This window comes from Camellia sinensis, chromosome 6 (assembly GCF_055761805.1).
Source record: "Camellia sinensis isolate YWXY chromosome 6, ASM5576180v1, whole genome shotgun sequence".
NCBI lineage: Eukaryota > Viridiplantae > Streptophyta > Magnoliopsida > Ericales > Theaceae > Camellia > Camellia sinensis.
The window spans coordinates 103,906,404-103,930,495 of NC_138966.1; the positions used below are offsets into that span (position 1 = coordinate 103,906,404).

The 24,092-nt window shown below is 36.5% G+C and overlaps 1 protein-coding gene across 1 annotated transcript; it reads right to left on the reverse strand.

Moving 5' to 3' along the window:
- Nucleotides 1–599: 599 nt before the first annotated feature.
- On the reverse strand, nucleotides 600–11,312 carry LOC114324089 (transducin family protein / WD-40 repeat family protein). Its single transcript, XM_028271804.2, has 11 exons — nucleotides 10,986–11,312; nucleotides 10,844–10,891; nucleotides 10,510–10,551; nucleotides 8,910–9,029; nucleotides 8,568–8,713; nucleotides 8,337–8,484; nucleotides 8,131–8,214; nucleotides 6,931–7,046; nucleotides 5,055–5,113; nucleotides 1,822–1,912; nucleotides 600–985 (listed from the first exon to the last, which is right to left on the reverse strand). The coding sequence occupies exons 1-11, from the start codon at nucleotides 11,083–11,085 to the stop codon at nucleotides 758–760; spliced, it is 1,182 nt and encodes a 393-aa protein (XP_028127605.2). The 5' UTR covers nucleotides 11,086–11,312; the 3' UTR covers nucleotides 600–757.
- Nucleotides 11,313–24,092: the final 12,780 nt, after the last annotated feature.

Below are 24,092 nucleotides of genomic sequence, written 5' to 3' on the forward strand. Positions count from 1 at the left end.
AAATCGTCACAAAAAATTATTTTTAACGACGATTTTATTATGACTTATTTTAATAGAACTTGATGAGAATTAAATCCACTATTATAACTTATTAGTAATTACCCTATTAATTTTATTATATTCCTTGCAAGAAGTATCTCTGAAAACATCAATCCTCAAAACATCCACTTCCACTAATCTCCACCTCCCCAGCCATGCATAAGTTCCATTTTGATTATGCTAGGGTGCCTCTAAATGTATCTCAAAAATATGATTGAGCTCTCTATTTCTTTAAACACCTCATTCTTAAATTTAAATTTTATTCTTCTTTGAAGATCCTAATTAATTCCGACCTTAACTCCACCCACCTCAACCACCTTCTGCCATCCCCCGTGTCGGTGTCACCTCTACCACTACCCTACCATCTCCAGCGTAGAAAATAAACTCTCCAGATCACAATAAATTTATATAAGGACTACCCTTCATTTTCTATGCGCCTCGTAACTTTTATGTCTTTGTAATTTTTTTAACTTGATGGCTATGGCTATTTAATTAAAAAAAAAAAAATTGCACCGTAAATGCAAGCAAATCTAATGATTAAAACGTTAGAAAGAAGTTGATTAATGCACAAGACTTAAACCAAATTTATACAGCAGCAGATCACAAGTAACATGATATTAATAAATCCCAAAATGTGTTACTAAAGTTTACCATAATATATGAACACTGAAAAAGATAATTTGAATAACTTACAACACATGAATGTTACTCGTTCACTCTATCGAAATTCTGCAATCTCAAATACTCGAGCAGTTCCATCAATCGAAACGGAAACCAGGAATTCTCCGTTAGCAGATACAGCCAGTGACTGAATGGCATCGGAGTGGCCACTGAAGGTCTTCACACACTCTCCTGAGAGACTGTCCCACAATCGTACCTTCCCGTCTACACAACCTGTAGCCAAGAACCTTGATGCACCTAGCCATGACAAGCATGCAACCCCATCCTGCACCCAAGAAACACACTCTTAATGATAACCGGTGATCTAAAAATCATAGATCCTTCGAACACTTTCAAATATGTGTCTGATAGTCTTTTTTCCGTCTTCATAATAAAAATAAATATAAATCTTAATTTTAAACATGTGCCTGGCACTCTTTCTTGTGACATGTCCGTCACTTCTTGACCATGTCTATCACTAAAAAATAAACATGAATCCAACACTTCATGGACATTAATGTATGATGTTTAAAGTTTAAAAATTTGACATTAATATCTTATAACTGTAACAAATTTCTCTCTTAAGAACAATCCTATAGAAGTTTCACATAAAATTAAATGAGAAAGATAAGTAAATATATTAACAGATGGCTTAGGATGATGAGGGAAATGTTTTAATTAATTATGTTTGCTATAATTTGTCAAATTTTTAAGTATTATTGTCTAGTAATCTAAAAATTAATTTAAGAGAATTAGATACAAAATTTACTTAATATGAAGTAATTATTTAGTTTGGTATATATTATGCACATATATAACTACATACTATAATATATTCCTCGATTAGATATAGTTATTTGTGGCATGTCCAAACAGTTTGTGCCCCTACTTTTTTGGAATTAACTGTGTAAAAGAGTTCATGTTGTGCCGTATTTGTGTCTCATGTCCGTGTCTATACTTCATAGCCAGAGATGGAAATGTCATAACCCCCTAAGTTTATACAAACTAGGTGGTCAATCACATCATATATGCCAAAATGATTTTTAGTTTTTTAGTTATTCAAAACTAAAATCCAGCATCTTCAGGGAAAAAGAAAAACATAAAGCAGAATGCCAGACAAACCTCATGGTCGCACGTGCAGCGGGGCAATGAATGCTGCAGATCCCAGACAATAAGCTTCTGATCCATGCTTCCTGTTGCAGCCCAAGGGGAGCTGTCATGCAAATTTTAGTCATGTAAGTTCATTTAGGACACATGATCAGTGAACGGAGCAATGGATAAATTTAAGGAAAAAAAAAGTTAAATTCATTTTACCTCCTTGTAGTTTGTGATTGGAGCATTTTAACCCCTATCGTTCAAATATAACCAGAAAACCCCCACATGGTTTTGAACTACAGTGTTACCGTTAGTTTTTCCATTCAAACTAACGGAAGATATTACCCAACATTTTTTAGAGTGGATTTTGTTTTCTAAAAAATAAGAATGAAATTAATACAACAAATGGACAATTTTACCTCCATTTTCTCCAAACCTAAAATTAGATTAATATGTTATTAAAATAAAATAAAATATAATATAATTAAGAATTGATTTAAAATATAACTAAATAAAATATAAAATAAACAATAATTTAGAATTGATCTAAAATATAATTAAATTAAATTTAGATTAACATGTTACAAACTATAATAAATAATTAAGAATTTAGGATTAATTGTGATCTAAAATATAATTAAATTAGAAATAGAATAAAAAGGTAGTAATTACAATAAATAGTTAAATATTTAGGATTAATTGTAATCTAAAATATAATTAAATTAAAATTAGAATAAAAATTTAAGAATTACAATAAATAATTAAGAATTTATAATTAATTGTAATTTAATTGAATTAATACTAGACATTAAATTATGTGTGTAAGAGATGGAAGAGAGAGAAAATTACAAAAAAATATAGGATTTGAAGGTATTATAGTCATTTCACACATATAATTAACGGCGTTAACTGTTGCATTTTAATCCAAAATCACATAAGGGGTATATGGTTATTTTTTAAAGACAAGAAGGTAAAATTCTATCAAGCCATACCACAACGAGGTATAATGGATTTTTCCCTAAAAACAAGGGCTAATTACATTTTACCCCCTTGAAATTTAATCAAAAAACACTTCAACTCCCTAAAGTTTAAAATATATAAAATCACAACTCTCCTGAAAGTAAACCACATCATAGAAACTATATAACATCACAACTCTTCCAAAATCCATTCTTTGTTTTTTTTTAATTTTTAAAAATGACGGATCTGGGTCTCATATATAATGAATTGCAAATATAGAAGGTTTAAAGAGATAGATCAAGCAACCAAGACAATAGGTTGAACTTTTGCAATTTTATTCATAATTCGAAGCTTCTTCATACTGCCTACATGTTATCCCGAACATGATTGTCTTGATACACAAAGTACATGTCCTGTTTATAATCAATTTATGATTTATTACGTTATATATAATATTCTTTGTTCCTTTTATAAAAAATTTCCAACTTGTATCATAAATTGGATGGCCTATTCTGAGGCACACAATTCCATCCAAGTCGTATTCCATCTATGTATATGAAGAAAAGTTCAACTCATTATATCAATTACTGATAACATACTTTTCGGAAAGAAAAAAAAAAATACAGGTTTTTCAAACTGTTTAACGATTATATCAATTAATGTGATTCAAAAAAGTGTGTGATGTCAATCAACCACCAAATTGATTTTTCTGCAAAAGAACATTTATTTTCATGAGCTCTTAATGGAGCTACTGTCAGTGTGAACAAGATAGAGTGACAAGTTGATTGGGTTTATCTGGCATTACTGTTGGGTGTGGGTGTTGAATTGTTGGTGAAGGCTTCTATGGAGAAGGAAAGAAAGCAAAACAGAAGGTGATGGAATGGCAGAGGCTACGGTTGCTGTTGTCGTAGAGGGAGGGAGAGAGGGAGAGAGGGAGCAGAGAAATAGGGGCTCTACAGTAATTTGACTCTCAAAATATATCAATGCACAATTAACACGCTCATGGTTAACAACTGAGCAACACACGTTATAGATAACTGATTCTGTTAGTTTTGCTTTTTACTCCAAATCACAAGGAGGTTATGTATATATATTTATACTTTCAGGTAGGTAAAGTGTTTTTGAGTAAAACCAGGAGGAGATAAAGTGTAATTAACCCTAAAAAAAAGGAGGAAAAAAAAATGCTCAAAAAGTCAAGAGCTATCTTGACTACCTTCAAAGGGTTTCGATCCTTTGAGTAAAGAAAAGATGGCGAGAAACACCTAAAGGTGATTTAGCAAATTCTATTTGACATGCTTAAATAGGATTACTTCTTATATGGTCAGAAGCATTATTTGCATAATCAGCATTCTCAACACCAATTAAGAAACAAAAATACTATATTATTCATCCCCAAGGTTTTTGATAAATTGGGAGTTAGCTCAAACATATAATTGCACAGAAAATCCACATGGCAAGATCACATAAACACCAGTTAAAGGTGAAAATAACCATTACATGCTATTTGAGGGCTGACCTGGAATAGGAAAATAAATAATTAATAAGTCAGGTTCAGCACGTCTTTAAATGCAGGGTGAGGGACCTTGACAGCTAAACATATATTTAAATCTATATGTTTCATTCTTGTTTCAAATTGGTCATTGTATCCAAAATTGACTCATTCACAGGAGGCAAGTTCAGATGTGTCAATTTTGATTGGCAAGCTACCTCCCTAAGTGGTGAAGAGAGGTCCCATGTGCCAATTTTGATTAGCAAGCTACCTCCCTAAGTGGTGAAGGGAGGTCCCATGTGCCAATTTTGATTAGCGAGCTACCTCCCTAAGCGGTGAAGAGAGGTCCCATGCGCCAATTTTGATTAGCAAGCCACCTCCTTTAGTAGTGATAGGTCCCAAGTCATGTAAAGACTTGCAGACAAAAAGGAGGAAGCTGGCATCCTCTAACATGTGCATTTGTATTTTCTCTTCTTTCTTGTGTCATATCTCTGGTAGACACCAAGACACCATTCTAATCGCATCTACCATTGAACTTGGTAATTCATAGAGGTTTTTATCTCATATATTATTGAAACATCTTGACTACTAGATTTCCAAGAGTTGAAAATTCAAACAACCCTAAAATACGAGTAAATAGTGGTTTGTTGATGCATTCTTGACCAAAGATTGGAAAATTATTATTATAAACGTGTGTTGTGTTCCTCTGTCCCTGCCATTAATTAGGTAATACACCTTAATTCATATAAATCTATTTTCTTGAGAAAACACAGAAGAAATTAATAATTAAATAAAATCTCTTAGTATGTACCTTATTGCAAGCCCGATACATTCAATAGAGTCTGAGTGCGCATTCAAAGAACTAACAACCTGTGGATGGAAACTCAAGTTTTTAATCACCAAAAAATACTTTCATGACTATGCACAAGAGATTACAGACCTGCCTATAATTAGAAACATACACCCACAATCTGAAATTTATTTTTTATCCACATAATACAACCCAATGCCGTAAATATGAGTTGACTGTACATATATAGAAGCACATCCATTTCATATTTATAAGCAACAAAATGCAAAGATGAATACAATTATAATACCATGATGGGTGGTAGCATATTTGAAATGATCACTAGTCTATATTTCCACTTCCCATAAAAAAGAGAAAATACATGGTACATAAAAATTAATAGATCAAATATAGAAAAGCGGCTATTGCTTGGTCTAGTGGTAAAAAATTGGGCTGTCAAGCATAGGGTTGCAAATGAACAGAATTGTTCGTGAACAAGCTCGAGCTCAGCTCGGTAAGAGCTCGTTCAAACTCGATTCATTAAATTTTTAGAGTTTGAGTTCGAGTTTGTTAAAATCTTAATAAGCAATCCCAAACATACTAAAACTCGGCTCGTTAGCTCAGCTCGTTTAACATTTATTTAAATAATAGAATAAATATATTATTTGTATATTAAATAATGTAAAAATGTGTATAAAAAATAAGATAACTATGATATTTATATATTTAAATAATGTAAATAATACTTAAATTTATTTATATGTAAATAATAGCTAACTATAGATAATGTATTTATATAATAGTGGTGGTGGATATTATTATTTTGGTAAGATATTGACTTTTCTTTTACTATGTTTATATACATTATATAATCAAAGTTTCAATTGTAACTTTAGTCTTATACGTAAGTATGAATTTATAATTTCTTTGGCTCGTTAAGACTCATGAACATGCTCGAGCTCGAATCAAATCTAAGCCAACTCGACTCAAGCTCAGTTCATTAAATTTTTATTGAGATCAAGCTTGAACTCGAACTCGAACTCGAACTTGAACTCGATAAAATCTTAATAAACAAACCTAAACATACTAAAGCAAAGCTTAGCTCAGTTCGGCTCGGCTCGGCTCGGTTCAGCTCGTTTGTAGCCCTGTGCAAGTTCAAGTCTAAGAGCATATTATACCCAAGGCTAGGCATTTTTCCCATCTACCCACCCTCCTAGCATCCTCTAATCCCTGACTATTAGAGACTAGGACTAGGGAATAGCCGATACAATAAAACAAGGCACTAGTGTGAATTTATAATTTCTTTGGCTCGTTAAGGCTCATGAACAGGCTCGAGCTTGAATCAAACCTAAGCCAACTCGACTCGAGCTCGGTTCATTAAATTTTTATTGAGATCGAGCTCGAACTCAAACTTGAACTCGATAAAATCTTAATAAACAAGTCCAAACATACTAAAGCTCAGCTCAGTTGCTCAGCTAGGCTCGGCTCGGCTCATTTGTAGCCCTATGCAAGTTCAAGTCTAAGAGCATATTATACCCAAGTCTAGGCATTTTTCCCATCTACCCACCCTCCTAGCATCCTCTAATCCTCGACTATTAGAGACCAGAACTAGGGAATAACCGATACAATAGAACAAGGGGCTAGTGTGCACAAACATCTATGATTCATGAGGCTTATAAGCCGAAAACCCAAGAGAGAGATCTTCCAATTAAATGAGCGACATGGGTTTATGTAGCAATGCCCAAAATAGCAAGATAAGCAAATACCCTAAGATGCCAAATGATGTCATTTGTCTTACACACACACATACACAAACAAAACAAAACAAAACAAAAAAAAAAATATGAGAATGAGAAAACAAAAGCACATTACTACTAAATGCACCAAGAATTCGTACCTTCCCAGTTGTTATATTCACAATGTGAACAGAGCTGTCCTTAGAACCAGTAAGAGCAAGAGATGAATCAGAGGTTATTGTTAAGCATGTCAATCCTTCAGTGTGATATGAATGACCTACAGAAGATAGAATATTCTTTGTCAATAATGAATAGAAAAATCCAAAAGACAAATACCACCAGCCTAAAATTCAAATTTTCTTCTGTTTAGGAAGAAACAAAACCATCCCAGAACTCAGAAACCGTTCATCCAGTTTCTCGTGTTTCTCATTTTTGTTGAATAACATTAATAAATAAAAAAAAGCAGTTTATTAAATGGCACCAAATACACAGAAATGAAATAATCAGATTAAAGTAGAAACATGAAAAAGAGGCATGTGCTATTCTTCCATATAATTTTGACATGAATCAACGCTAATGGATGCTGTCATTGCTGGTGATGGGTCTTTAAGAGATGCAACTAACACCCTAAAAAATCGAGAATTAGACCTTAAGCTGAAATATCATGATCTCAATAACTAGAAGTTCAAGACTTGAAATTTTAAGGTGGCAATGCTTCGAAGCTACAGTTGCAGACCTCAAAATCCAAAATTGCTTTCTTGATCACATTCAGTATTTGCACATACGACTGTGTTGCATCTTTGCATAGGCAGAAGAATACACCCGTGAGAAACTTAATGGACAAAGAGGCAATCGGAATGCCTCTGCTGGTTATAACTTATACCTGCTTTAGCAATTCGCTTGCACAAAGCTTCACCTTTCTTTCTGTGGTTTCAAAGAAATCCTATTTCACCTTCTTTTCTTTTTTTTTATGCTGTTTTCAACCACACCAACATGCAAGCATGATGGACTCCATTTTAGGCATGAAAGCCATGCTCACAATTCATTTGAGTTGGCCCTGGAATTCATTTTTTTTAGGATTTAAGCCATCATAAACTTCATACGTTTCTTGAAACAATATATTATGCCTTGTCAACAGATCATGTGTTGACCAAGGGTATTAGGGAGGATAAGGTCCATCTTCCCCCCATTAACTTCAAGCACTTCCTACTAGGACCATTCAAATTTCCACAAAAAGATATGTTGCAGCACATCAAGCATGGAATTACACTATTATGAATTTAGCACAAAAATTGAACGTTAAATACTGTTTGCACAGGACAAAACAGTACACAAATCGTTAAAAGGAAACAAGTGCATACCTCTAACCACATGGATGTTTTCACCACTTTTTGGATTCCATATTCTCAAAGTTGCATCATCAGAACCAGTACAAATTGTTTTACCTAAAGTTACCAAGAAGTAAAACACACAGGAAATAATAAAATTTAGTTTCTGAATAAAAATCCTTAAATATACATATATAAGCACAATTTCTATTTTGTTGTGACCAAAAGTAGGATAGTACCATCAGGTGTGAAATCACCACAGGTCACACTACTGGCATGACCTGAAAACATATTAAGATAGGCACTTTTGTCAGCATTCCACATCCAAACAGAGGAATCCTCCGAACCAGCCAAGACCAAATGTCCTTTTGGATGCCACCTGACCCACTGTGTAGGCACATAGTTCATACTCAATCTTCATACATTAACTATGTGGCAAAAAAACAGTAAGAGTAGTCATAAAATCTCACCTCAATGCCCCCATTAGGACCATCAAGCGTACACTTGAGATTCCCAGAATTTATGTCCCAGATTTGAACAAGTCCATCAAAACTTCCAGATGCAAGCAACTGTCCATCAGTACTAAAGGCTAAACTAGACACAGATTCTTTATGACCTGCACAGTTTTTGAAAAGCTTCGACTAAAGAACAAGGATTAAGGAATCATGGACCAATTTATGCTACAGTGATTGAAGGCAGAGAAAAATTGGACTAAACACAAATCATCTTAAAACGAAAATCATGCACTTTATTTTTTGGAGCCGTAAAATCATGAGATACTGGATAGCCAATTATGTATCAGTGACTAATACCTTGTAGCTCAAAAGCCCAATCTCCTTGACCAATCTTCCAAAGAAATCCTTTGTCATCTCCACCCCCTGTTGCCACTAATGTACCATCTGTTGGGCTGCATGCAACCGTATACAGTTCACCTATGCTCAAAAATAGAGAAGACAAGTTATCTCCAGAAACTTATTACTACGATGCATAGCAAAGTCAGAGCATAGTTAGTTGTCCATATCTATTCTGGGATCAAAAGCCAACCAAACAAGTGCATGTGGTTCACGAACACCAATTAATAGAGCACATTTAGTTTCCTACCTCGGTATAGTAAGAAATCCCATAGCTGGCAAGTGGAAAATAAAGAACACAATCAACAAAGACACACATGATTAGGCTATATTTGATTCGAATCTAGGTATATCAACCAAGACAATTACCATCATATCACAAAAACCGTAACATTGGAATGGTGAGAACTCATCGGACCACCTTAAGAAACTCAAATCAAAAGTAGATGAATTACTCTAATCAATATTACAAGAATCATACAACATACACTACAGATGGGAAATTCTAGTTTCTATTTCTCTCGTGACCATGGAACAAAAATACAAAAAGATACTTTTATATGTGCCTATAGACGTAATCCTTAATTGTTAAAATAATTAACTCCGCGCAAAACCCAGTGTACTCTGATGCCATGCCACTGATCTAGTTTCTCTCAAGGCTAATAATAATAACAGGGACAAGAAACGAGGGCAGATTGTTGAGGCAACTAAGTCCACACTCATTTATCAAAGAGAGAGATTTATTATTTAATTGGAACCAGTGGTACAGAATTTCAAAGGCTCAAGACCCCACAATGCCAACCATCCCTTAACTTCCATTCAACTATTCAAACTATTCGGACACTTCAAAGACTACTTTCCATCCAACCTTCTCACAAGTAAATGATTCTCTAATGTGGTGTAGTGTTAGGTTCACTAGGATGAAATAGAATGGAATGGTCATTCCTTAGCATAAAGTGATTGTTTTCTTATAATGGTGAATGGTTATTCTATGTGTAATACATTTTTCAACTAAACTAAATGTAAATGGACATTATGATGGAATGATCAATTCATTCCACATCATTCTAGTGAACCAAACAGTGCATAAAAATTACAACACCTTCCCTTTTCTTTAGGGTCCATTTGATTAGCGTGAAAAATATGATCAAAAGTGAAAGTAATAGAAAGTGAAGTGAAAGAAAATTTAAATTTTCTTGCATGCATTTGGTTAAGATGAAATTTTTTTGAGATAGAACTTGCTACTTCGACGGAAAAACAAATTCTTGTATTTTTCTAAAAATACTGGAAGCTATTTATCTTTCTTGCACTTTCCATCACTCTCATGCTAAATACATGCAGAAAAGGTTTAATTTTTTCTTCTCTTTCCCACACTTCCATTTCCTTCATCCTAACCAAACTCACGTTACAAGTCTTGTACATAAATAAAAGTGGTGAGAATTTATTTTATTCAAAGAGTTAATCAACATAATCATAATTTAACCCAAAACAAAAAGATAAGTGTTCATAATCAAAAAAGAAGTCAGCTTGAGTAGATAAAGAACCAAAATTGAGAACTTACCAGTGTGGCCAGTGAATATATGCATGGAATCATCATCTTCCTCTGAAACAACACAACACAATTAAACTAAAGCTGCGTTTGGTTGGGGGATATAAGAAGGGATTTCGAAATAAAAAGAGAAAAATCAGGTGAAATGTGAATAAAATTCACACACCTTTTCCCTTTCTATTTCTAAATCTTTTCACAAAAACTGATTACTACAATTATAACTATATAACCAGCATCAAAATCTTTATAAATAAATAAAAGAGGATTCAGTTAAATGAAAGCACTGAAAAAGATGAAAAGAGAAATGAATGATTTGAGTGAATTGAAAGAAAATATTGGAGATTACCAAGAGGTTCAGCATCAGATCCTGCTTCGTCGTCAGCGTCAGGAAGATCTGAAACCAACAGAGAGAGAGAGAGATTGTATTATATAGATTGAGAATATGATATGAATGAAGAGAGAGAGAGAGAGAGAGAGAGAGAGAGGACCTTCATCGTCGACGGGGATTTCGTGGAGGATATCGCTTTCGTGGAGGAAAACCTCGCCGCCTTCTTCTTGATCATCATCGTCGTTGTCATGAGAGCTCATCTTTGCCCTGTGAGAAGCTGCGATTGAGAGAAGGTTTTTGCAGGGTTTGCTGAAGGACTTGTCTTTCTAAAAAATGTCTCAACACAAAAGTTTATGATTTATCAATATCAAAATCAAAATCAAAATCAAAATACAATTTACTTCACACATCCCTATTATTTTCCAAATCATTTATTAAATATTAATTTAATAAAAAATTTGGTAAAAATAAAATATAATCTATTCTACTTAGGCCAAGTTTGGGAAGACTAAATAAGTGCACTTTTTGCCTTTTTAGACTAAAAAGTTGAGGTTGAAAATATGAATGTTTGGGTTAACTTTTTGACTTTTTATGGAAAAATGTGTAATAAAAAATTGTAAAAATTGATTTGTAGGAGAAAATTAGAATTGGGAGTTGTGCAGCCGTAATTGTTGACTTTTGGTGAATAGTGATAACTTTTTAACTTTTTGAGTAACTTTTTGACTTTTTGACTTTTTGAGGTGTTCCCAAACTTGGCCTTATTCTAAATCAGGGTTTCAATAAAAATTTCATGAATCCCATAGGATTGGCGAGAGAACTTGAAACACTAGTACCACTCCGTACGTGCCTTATTTTGATAATTTACACGTCATTTTATAATAAAAAATTAATATGTATTATTCATGAAAATTATTATATTGATTTGATAATTATAATATTTTTATTTTATCACATTTATTTTTAAACAAAATAGACAACAATTATATTTTTAAAAATATATAATCCATTTTCTTATGTCAAATTCATAAAACTAGAGAGAATTCAATCCAATCAAATATTTCATCAAATTTTTACTGAAATGTGATAAAATTATTATAAAAATAAACAATTGAAAATCATTTTTTCCACCAGTTACAAAAGATTTTTTTAAATATGCTAGGTATATTTAAATTAGAGTGATTTACATCAAATTAAATTTTTAATCTAAATTATTGAATAAATTTAATGAAAAAATAAATAAATGAAACGTTGGACATACTCTAATTTTATAGGAAAAATAACCAATAAGTTCTATTTTACTCTCAAGATTACTATTAACTCCTATTAGGTTTTCAAATGAACAACTAAAGACCTATTTGTCATAACATGCTCCCAGAAGATTCATTAGTCCATGCATCTTATTCCAATTTTACCCTTCTTCTTTAATATGAACAATTTTATACAAAATTTTAACATAATTAAAATTTAAAATTCTAATTTTAAAAAATATTAATATTATATTAAAACAATTATAAATAACAATTGGACAGAAACAAGTATGGTATAAAATGCATCATTTTTTGTTATTTTAAATTATGAATTTTTTTCGTGTAAATAATCTAAAAAAGCTAAATTATATTAAAATTACAAAGAGTTATAAAAAATAATAATATGAAAATTTCATATATTTTTCAGTGCACGAGATAGTTGATGAATTTTATATTTATACTTTTATTTATGAAAATTCATTTAATTTCAACAATTAAAAATATTTTTATTATAAAATTTTAAATTAATTTAAATTATTTATGAAATTGTTGGTTCATGTTGCGAAAGATAAAATTAAAATAAAATATACTATTGTGAATAATTGAATTTTTTTATAAAATTTTATTTAAAAAATAATATCTATTTGTTAATATTAAAATTTGATATAACTCAATAATAATTTTCAAAATAAAATAGAATTTATTGATAATTTTTCATTGTCGTTTATGATTTTTTAATACAATATCATAATTTTTATAATTAAAAAATATAATTTTATTTAGATCAAAAATATTTATGAAAATGTTGTGCATATTAAATGAGAGATAAAATTGGAATAACATGCATCATTATGAAATAATAAACTTTTTAAAAATATTTTAAAAAATATATAATTTAATTGTCCATATTAAAACTTCATAGGACTCAATATACTAAAAGTAAAATATGACTTGTTAATCATTTTTCCAATTTTATATCCACCCCATTCTTATAAGTTAGCATCAACTACCAAATCAGTTTCGAAATCAAAGTATAGCCAAATCGTGAATTTTTGCTCAAAAGTTAATTTTTAAACCATATCATTTTATTTGGTGATTAATAATTGTACCCAAAAAATAAAAAATTATGGATCCCCTATATAACTATATCACTTTTAGGAATGGCAATGGGGGGCAATGGGGTGGATATTAATTCCCCATCCCCATTCCCCTATAATAAATTTTTCCCATTCTCCATTCCCCATTCCCCATGGGTACCACCATCCCCATTATTTAATGGGTATGGATTTTCTCCTACCCACTCTAATCCCCATTTTTTATTATTAAGGTAAGGTAGTTTACCTCTTTCTTAGAAACTGCTGAGAGAGAGAGATGTTTTGGTTCAAAAGTGGTGGGCTTGCCATGTTCTGGGCTCTGATAATCTAAGGTTGTCCTTTTGGATTTGGGTTATCAATTTGGACCGAGCAAGGTGGAAAAAGAAGAGAAATTTCTCATTTTGTTTTTGCTTTTTTTTTTTTTTTCCTCGAAAAATCTATTCTCCAAAAATGGAACATAAACCAAAAAGCAACTCAGTTTTGGTTTGATTCTACGGTTTAGTCGAGAAAAATCATTATTATATCTAGACTATTTAGTTTAATAAAATTAATTTTATCTATACAAATAATCCAAAAATTTCATGCGCATATTTTAATATTTGAGAATATTTTTAAATTAACTTTTATAAAATAAGTAAAGGCAATGCAAATACTTCATATTATATAGTAATTACTTATAAAAATGTAATTTTTAATCATAAGAATAGTAAAAAAATTATAAATATATATTTTAACAGAAAGAAATTATTTTGTGAATCAAATGAATTAAAGACTTATGGATGGCATTGGCAATGGGAGTTAATGGGGTGGATATTAATTCCCCATCCCCATTCCCCTATAATAAATTAATTAAGTTTATATTTAAATTTGAGAAAAATTCAATCATTTTATTTTAAAATGAAAGAGAATAAGTTATTCTCAGCACAACCGTGAACTCCTGATTTACCGTTGTCCACTAACAAAATGACACGTGTCCTTAATTAACGTGGAAATTCAACGGCATTTAAAGGCAGTTCAATAACTCTCTCTAAAAAAAAAAAAAAAAAGGCAGTTCAATAACAAAAACAAAAATAAAAACAAAAACAAAAAATGAAAAAAAAAAAAAAAGAAGAAGAAGAGAGCATTTAAAGAGTTCTATGATCCTGTAGTTTAATCCTGTGGATCTTAAAAAAAAAAAAAAAAAGAAAGAGAGAAAGTTGGTTTTGAACTTGAATAAATAAACAAATAAATAAATAAAATAAAAAAGATTGAATGTATATTTAGTTTTAGTTGTGAATCTTAAAAAAAAAAAAAAAAAAAAAAAAAAAAAAAAAAAAAAGATATGGGGAAATTAGTGGGTACCCATCCCCAACCCATCCCCTATGGATATTTAAAGAATATCACCTACCCTACCCAATGGATAAGAAAAAAAAGAAAAAACCCATGTATTTGGGTTGGATCTCCATGGATACCCACAGGGTAGGTTATCCATTGCCATCCCTAATCACTTTACCCGTCAACATATTTTACTCCTAATTTTTTAATTTATTAAGGATGAAACGATATATCAACTATACATGTCAATTTTATAGTAAAATGCACATTCAAAAATTAATTTTTATTTATATACCTATATACTACATTTTTGCTTTGGTTATAAAGTTAGTATGCACATATATTTTTTCCTTACATACTTTTTTAAATAATATTGTGGTACACACTTTCAAATATGCAAGTTACGACATTTATAGATTTAATTATCACAAATGTTATAACTTAATCATATAAGAATCGTAACTAAAGTTTATATATAACAAGTTATAACCAAACAATACTTAAAGTATAAATAAATAAATAAAGAACTCTTAGATTATAATAAAAATAATATCACAATAAGTTATAACTAATATTATAATAAATCATAACCAAAGACTACAAAGATCATAATCAATTGTGCATATGTTTACCAAAGAATTTTCCTTTTCTTTTTTTTATAGGGGATAATAGTATATACACATGTGAGGGAGATTTAGGGATTTTTGGTGAAAAACCCCTTCTATGAGGGCTTTTTTGTGTGAAGCCCACCAAATAAAATAATAGTTTCAAAAGTTCCTCAAATAAAAAAAATATAATGAAAAGGCTAAAATGTCTTTCCATATAATCCAAAATCCTCACTGAACCATTTCTCGTCTTTTCTATCTCTACATTACTGGTATCCTCTCTCTTCCCTTTATTTTCTCTCTTTCGAAGCCCTAAACTCTTTTGATCTCCATTTTCGATCCATCTCACAAAATCGAAATCTTGAAATCGTCCATTGAAATCTATCACCATCTCAGATTTGATGCCTATGAACTCATGTTTGAAATCAATAATTTCAGATTTGAGATAAAATGACCTCATATATGTCAAAAAAAATGATAAATTGATATATTACAATAAAAAATCGAGAGTTTTTTGTTTGTTTGTTCATAGATCTAAAGTAAAATTCGACTATAATTCATTTATCTAGTATGTACTCTGTTTTCGCAATAGTAAATTTTTACTCTAGTTAATGAAAAATAAAGTTTATTCTCTTATGCATAGACAAGCATTCAACAACACAGTAAAATTTTACTTTAAGATTCAGAGTAAATTTTACTCTAAAATATAGTAAAACTTACTAGAAAACAAATCAGAAACTGCATAAACAAACATTTAATAGCACAGTAAAATTTTACTTTCAATTCAGAATAAATTTTACTTTCAATTCAGAGTAAATTTTACTCTGAAATACAGTAAAATTTTACTTGAAGATTCAGAGTAAATTTTACTCCGAAGATTCAGAGTAAATTTTACTAGAAAACAAATCAGAAACTACATAGACAAACATTTAACAACACAGTAAAATTTTACTTTCAATTCAGAGTAAATTTACTCTGAAGTATAGTAAAATTTTACTCTGAAATAAAATAAAGTAAAATTTTACTTGCATGTTAAAAAAACATAACAGATAATACCAGAGTAAAATTTTACTCTCATTTTATCAAACAAAAACAGAGCACATACCAAAGTAAAATTTTACTCTCATTCTGTCAAACAAAAACAGAGCACAAACCAGAGTAAAATTTTACTCTCATTCTGTCAAACAAAAACAAAGCACAAACCAGAGTAAAATTTTACTTTCATCATGTCAAACAAAAATAGAGCACACACCTAATTGAACTCGGCAAATCAACAAAAACAAATAAAAAATAACAACAGATTTATACAGCTTTGCAACGTAATCTCTCATTTAATTGAGAGTGTTGATCTTAGATGGCGAGATTGTGTATTGTTGATCAATGGTGGGATCGTCGGCGGTGAGATCTTCAGACTTTAAGATCGTCTTCATGGATTTTGCAGATCATCTTCACTTTGCAGATCGTCTTCAAGATCTGTGTATGCATGAGCTGAGATTGTTTAAATATATGATATATATATATATATATATATATATATATATATAAGGGAAATATGGTCAAAAAAAACAAAAACAAATTATAGAATGTCCTTATTAAGCTAGGCTTCTCTTACTCAGGTGCTTTTTGAATGAGAATTTATTAAGTTGTCCTTTATCTTAAAAAAAGGCCCAAAAAAGGAGGTTTCACCAAAAATCCCGGAGATTTATAGGTTGGCTTGGGCCGTGGTAGAAGCCGGGCAAAATGAAGGCCGAGCGTGTTTGGGCCGAGCTAACTTAGGCTTGTCCAGAGGTGGTTTTGCCTGGTTGAGGCCCAGGACCATATTTGGACCGAGCTACTTGGGCTTGTCCATGTCCAGTGTCGGTTTTGCTCGGCCAAGGATCAGGTCCCGCGTCTGGGCCGAGCTTACTTGGTCGAGATGATCGCCTGCCAACCCGGGTTTCATGGTTCGCACGTTTAGCTCGGCGGGAAAGGCCTTTTGTTTACCGGCTCGACCTGTCTTGAACTCGGTTCTGCCGGAATGCTACTGAGCTCGATTGTTATGGAGCTCGGCAAGTGGAGCACTCGGACTCGTTATGCAACACGGTCATGTGAGGCCGAGATGATGCCACCGGGCTGCCGAGTTCCCGCTAATGTTGTCTGGCGGTTTGGTTAGGTGGTGTTTGCTAGATTAGTGCTGACAGATGGGAGAGCAGCTCCACGTGTCAAGAGACTAATGGGTGCAGAGTTGAGCGCAGAAAGTATATAAGCATAACTGCGCCCCCCATGCTGGGAATGGAACATCGGCCTCGTTTGGGAAGTGGCTATTTTAGTAGGCTATTTGGCTTTTTGGCTATTTTAGTAGGCTATTTTAGTTTTTGTGTTTGGGAAGTTGAGATGAATTTTATTTGAGTTGTTGTATTGAAAAATGTGTTGAAATGATATTTGAAATTAGAATGACAAATTTTTCCCTAAAAATATATTTTTTTAAATTGTTGTCAAGGGATAAAACTGTAATTTACCATTGATGGAACAAATTTTGTAGCTGACAGTGTAGGCACAGCCTACACTGCCGGCTGTGCAGCCTCTTTTTTTTTTTTTTTTTTTTTTTGAAAAACAAGCAACAGTGGGCTTTTTGGCTACAAGGCTATTTTAGGCTATAATAGCCGCCCAAACCACTTCCCAAACAGCCCCATCATTTGGTGAGATAAACTTACATTCATTCGGCTTCTCTCTCTCTCTCTCCCTGAGTGTGTGCTAACTTAACCGTCGGTTTCTGGCAACACACCGCCGGGTGGCTCACCGCCGTTGTGTTCTCAGGTTGATCGAATAGATTCGGAGCTTGGACGAAAGAAGTACGGACAGCGATGAACATTTCCTCCCCGTACAATTGGCGCCGTCTGTGAGAAGGTTCAACAGACAAAACCTTGTCTTCCAAGCTCATTCGATCGCCTTCAATGACGAACAACGACGAAATACCGTTGTCTGCCATTGACGGTGTTACCCCGGAATCAGCCAAACAGAGAGACGGACTCCCCGCCGTTCAGAACATGGCGGACCTGGAAACTTCTCCAAGAGGACTTCTGAGAGATGTACGAGATAAGCGCTCCAAAAGTTTTGGTCGCTTACGGATCCCAAAGGGACACCGGCGGCGAAGAGAATCGTATGCTCGACGTCTAGAGCACAAGTTTGGGGACCAAGACACCGTCATCTAAAGAATGGCGGCAGAGATAGAAGCTCTCAAATGCCAGGTCAAAGGGAAGGGTGTTGCTGGAGTGGGAGACCACAATGAGCACACCCAACCTCGCCGTTCAGGCAGCCAGAGCCAACGGCGCACTCCCTCCCATTCTATCACCAGAAGTTATAGAGGTAGAGACCTAGACACGCCTACAGAGAAGTCTAGCGCACAAGATAGCACCTACCATCCCTCACGTCCGGCGACCACTTCGAGATATTCTTACTCTGTCCGTTCAGAGGACTTAAGGGATGTCCTGAAGGAGCGAGCTCGTCGACGGGAGGCTGAAAGGGTGCCGGCGTTCCAGCGGTTATCTTACGGAGGTCACCATAGTGAGGAGGTTATGATACCGCCGCCCCGTTTGACCATACCAGTTCCTTTGGACACCGACTTGGCGAGGCTGAACACCTTCCCCTTCTCCCTCGAAATAGAGACCACGCCGCCCCCAGCAGGTTTTTACCAGCCCAAATTTACACTTTATGAGGGAAAGAGCGATCCGTACATGCATGTAAGCCACTTCCGGCAGGTCATGGCCGGACATAGGTGTAATGATGCTCTTATGTGCCTTATTTTCCCATCCAGCTTGGGCGAACTAGGCTTGAAATGGTTTGAGAGACTCCCAGAAGAGAGCATCGAGAGGTGATAGCAGTTGGCGGAAGCATTCGTGACCCATTTCAAAACTAACACCAAAACGCCAAAGGAAGTGGACCAACTTCTTAGTGTTAAAATAGAGTCTAGTGACACCCTCAAGGCATACAACTCTAGGTACTGGAAAACCTTCAACGAAATCCTAGATTTCCCGATCAACTTGACAATCACCCAATATAAGCGCGGTCTCCCAGTCAAGCCTAGGCTGAGGGACTCGCTTACAATGAACCAGCCGACGTCGATGGGGCAACTAATGCAGTGCATCAATGAGCACCTCCGCGTAGAGGATGATGCGGCGGCATCCACCGTGAAGACAAATCCGGTGGTAATAGACAAAAGGGTGGCTGGCAAAGTACACGCGGTAGGACAAGAGACTGACCGTCCAAATGATCGCGCCGGGGAATCTGACCGTGGAACAAATCATCGAAATCGGGGTAGAGGTCGCTGCAATGACCAAGCAGAATATCCCCGCGATGACGCAGCTAATGCCAACAGAAGGTTAAACGCCCGGACGAGCATCACCACGGTATTTAAAATTCCAATCTATCGCATACTTAGTGAGATCTGTGACGAGGATTACGTCTGGTTTCCTGCTAAGTTGGGTGATGCGCAAAAGGGCTTCAATCCGTGGTACCGCTGCACTTATCATAGGGAGCGAGGACACCGGACAGAGAACTGTTTACCTTTGAAGCAACATTTGGAGGAGTTAGTCGCTGTCGGTCACTTAGACCTTTACATTGATGGGGGCGTCAAAGCTGCGTATCCTGCCTCGGCCGATCCAAATGGTTTGGATGACTTAGAGGCGCCCCCTCAAGGAGTGGTCAATGTGATCCACGGCATAATGGAGCCGGCGTGTGTGTGCGAGCTCCGAGGAATGATAAAAAAGGCGGAACATATGAGGGAAGTTTTATTCGTCCAACCCGTGGTCAAAAAGGGGAAGACCGAGGAGAAAGACGTGATTAGTTTCTCAACAAGGGACCTAGAGCGCATTCAAACGCCGCACAACGACGCCCTAGTGGTCGCCCTCCGCGTTAGAGAGTTCGATGTCAAGCGCATCTTGATTGACCAGGGAAGCTCGGTTGAGATTATGTACTGCGATGCGTTCAAGCAACTCAAACTCTAGGATACAGACTTGGCTTCGGCAACTTTGTCACTGGTTGGTTTCAACTCGCAACTGGAGTGGCCTATGGGAAAGATAATTTTACCGGTCAAAGCCGGATCCGTGGTCAAGTAGGTGGAGTTCTGGGTATTGAAGGTGCCGTCTATATACAATCAGATCCTCGGTAGAGGATGGCTTCACGCTATGCAGGCTGTAGCGTCGACCTACAACCAGGTTATGAGATTCCCCTCGGCTGTGGGGGAAATTGAGGAAATTTGGGGCGATCAAGTCATGTCGAAACAATGCTTCGTAGCAGTGAACGGGAGCTGGGCTGCCAAAGGCTTCGTCCAAATGATTGAAGGACCGGAAGACCAGGGAGTCCTTGAAGATGTGGGCGCCAAGGCCGAGGACAAGGCTGTTGAAGAATTTGTGGAAGTACGGATCGACACCGAAAGTCCAGGCAAATTCTTTTTGCTATGGTCAAGCCTTACCGCCCAAGAAAGGACCGAGATGGTAGATTTCTTGATGGCGAATAGCGAAGTCTTCGCCTGGACGTCGTACGACATGCCCGGCATTGACCCAAGCTTTATTTGCCACCAACTCATGGTCTTCCTGAATGCACGCCCTGTCATTTAAAGAACAAGGAGATCGGCTCTTCATCATGCCGAGGTAGTCGAGGAGGAGGTAAGGAACTTGCTTGAAGCACGGTCTATTCAGGAAGTGCACTACTCCCGGTGGATTTTAAACACGATCGTGGTACCCAAAAAGAGTAGGAAGTGGCGAGTTTGCGTTGACTACAAGATCGTCAATCGAGCTTGCCCTAAAGACAACTTTCCTCTGCCCAGAATAGACCAGCTGGTGGATCTAACGGCCAGGCATAACAGGCTCAGTTTCTTGGATGCCTACCGCAGTTATCATCAGATTACCATGCATGGCCCTGACCGCGAGATAACCTCTTTCACCACTCCAAGGGGACTCTTCTGCTATCGAGTCATGCATTTTGATTTGAAGAACGCCGGGGCAACTTTCCAAAGGATGGTGAACAAAATGTTTGTTTCTCTACTAGGCCGGATGATGGAGGCTTATATCGATGACATGGTGGTCAAAAGCAGGCATCAGGCAGATCACTTGTCCACCTAGCCGGGATGTTCGTCATTTTCAAACAGTATAAGCTACGCCTGAATGCGTCAAAGTGTGCCTTCGGTGTGGGATCCGGGAAATTCCTAGGCTTCCTAGTCACAAACCGAGGCATCGAGGTGGACCCCACACAAATCAAAGCCATACAAGAATTGAAGAAGCCCAACTCGGCGAAGGACGTGTAGCATCTGGCCGGAATGGCCGCCGCGCTTAGCCGATTCATAAATCGGTCATCAAATCGCTACTGCCCTTTCTTTCGAGCCTTGAAATCCAAGTTTTCATGGGGCGAGGAGTGTGGCAGGGCTTTAGCCGAGCTCAAGGCGTATTTGTCTTCTGCTCCATTATTAGTGACACCCAAGCCTGGCGAAGAACTCTACCTATATCCAACAGTTTCATAGCATGTAGTTAGCGCGGTGCTTGTCCGGTCAGAAGGTATCCAGTATTTCCCTATCTTTTACGTGAGCAAAACCTTGCTACCGGCCGAGTCGCGGTATTTGCCACTGGAAAAACTTGCTTTAGCATTGATGATGGCCTCCAGGAAATTGGCGCACTACTTTCACGCTCACACAATCACTGTGTTGACCGAATTCCCTCTCAAAGCCTTGTTCGAGTGGGCGAATTTCTCCAGTCGAATCCTGAAGTGAGCGGTCGAATTGGGACAGTTCGACGTCAAGTTTCAACCCCGAACGGCCATAAAAGCACAAGCATTGGCTGATTTCATTGCTAAATTCTCGCATGGAATTCACCAAGTATGCCAGGTGGATCTCACCGCAGTAGCCGAGGAAGTGAATGAAGGCTCAACGAAAATTGCACAACAGAGTGATAGTGGCGACGCGGAACTTGTGCGCCTGTCCATAGCACCCACTGTCAGACTAGTATAGCAGCCCGACAATCCGACGACAAACTTGGGCATAACAGAGCAACCTGTCGGGTCTGGTACCACATCGCCGAGGGGCATGAAGTGGAACCAAACAGCGGCAAACCAGAAACCGAATAGCCAAGTGCCCGTGATCCCATCAACCTTCAAGCCTCCTAGGACCCTTCAGAGTGTTGGAAACTCTTCGTCAGTGAAATGTGGAAACTTTTTGTAGATGGAGCCTCAAATCGTCACGGTATCGGGCTGGGCATAGTTTTGATCTCACCAGATGGTCTGACCATCGAGCACTCTATCACCCTTGGATTCCCTACGTCGAACAACGAGGCTGAGTAAGAGGCGCTATTGGCCGGGCTTAAGAGCGCGCTTCAGTTACGCGCATCTGAGCTGATGGTTTACAGTGACTTCCAACTTGTTGTTAACCAAGTGTCCGGGGTCTACAAAGCCAAAGACGACAGAATGGCCAAGTACCAAGCTCTCATAAGAGAACACATCAAGCGATTCCAAGCAATAAAGGTCCAACAAATTGGTTGCGAAGAAAACGACCGAGCGGATGAATTAGCCAGTCTGGCTTCCACGGTCAACAAAACATCTCCCAACCCTCTCCTGATTGAGTTTCTTCTAAGGCCTAGTATTGAGGAACCCGAGTAGACAAAAGTACTCTGCACCGAGCTTGGCCCTTCTTGGATGGACCTTATAATCCTCTTCCTGAAAGAACAGACCCTTCCGGCCGATAAAAAGGAGGCACATAAAGTCCGAGTGAAATCAGAGCGGTTTTGGCTCTCTCCATCTGGCGCTTTATACAAGAAGTCATACACTGGTCCTTACCTCAAGTGTGTACACCCAAACAACGTAGAAGCTTTCTGGTACGAAATTCATGAAGGCATATGTGGAAGTCACATCGGGGGAAGATCTTTGGCCTACCGTGCTATCTCACAAGGATATTTGTGGCCACGCATGCAAGCAGACGCTCAAAAATATGTTAGAAAATATGAGAAGTGCTAGAAGTTCGCCCACCAAATTCACCAACTAGCCAGAGAACTTCTTCCTCTCACAAGCCCTTGGCCTTTTGCGATGTGAGGACTAGACATAGCGGGACCACTCTCAACGGCACCAGGCAACCAGAAGTTCTTCATTGCAGCTACGGATTACTTCACCAAATGGGTTGAAGTTGAGCCCTTAGCGACTATTAAGGAGAAAGACGTCAAACGGTTTGTCTTGCAGAATGTGGCAACACGGTTTGGCGTCCTTAAGATTCTGATTTCTGATAATGGCACCCAATTTGACGGGCGTTTATTCAGAGGATTTTGTGAGGAATTGAAGATCGAATTCTACAACTTCACTCCGGCTTACCCGCAGTCTAACGGCCAAGCCAAAGCATCAAACAAGACCATCCTTGATGGGTTAAAGAAAAGACTTAAGAAAGCCAAAGGAAAATGGGCCGAGGAACTCCCAAGTGTCCTTTGGGCATATCGGACGACCCCGAGGCGATCTATTGGGGAAACTCCTTTTGCCCTGGCATACGGCATGGAGGCAGTCATCCCATTGGAAATCGGCATGCCCACCATCCGCAGTAAAAATTTTGAGCCTGAGATGAACTCTGAAGCAGTCGCCCTGGAATTGGACCTGGCTGATGAGCGCCGAGAAAAAGCTTTGATCCACGTGGCCACATACCCCAAGAGCTGTCTAGAAAATACAACAAAATGGTGCACCCCAGACCGTTCAAAGTCGAGGATTGGATTTTAAGGAAGGTGATGGGCAACACACTGGTGCCGGGCGAAGGCAAGCTAGGGGCAAACTGGGAAGGGCCTTACAGGATAACCGGTCTGGCAGGTAAGGTGGCATACCACTTGGAAGATTTGGAAGAAAAAGGCATACCCTGGCCATGGAATACGGCCAACCTCAAACTGTACTATTTTTAGTATTTGACGTTCTTATGTAATTTTTTGTGTGGAAGGACTTACTCTCCCTGTACTTCTGAATGTAATACTCTTTTACTCTTTTTTTCAATATAATATAAATGAATTATCTTTAAAGA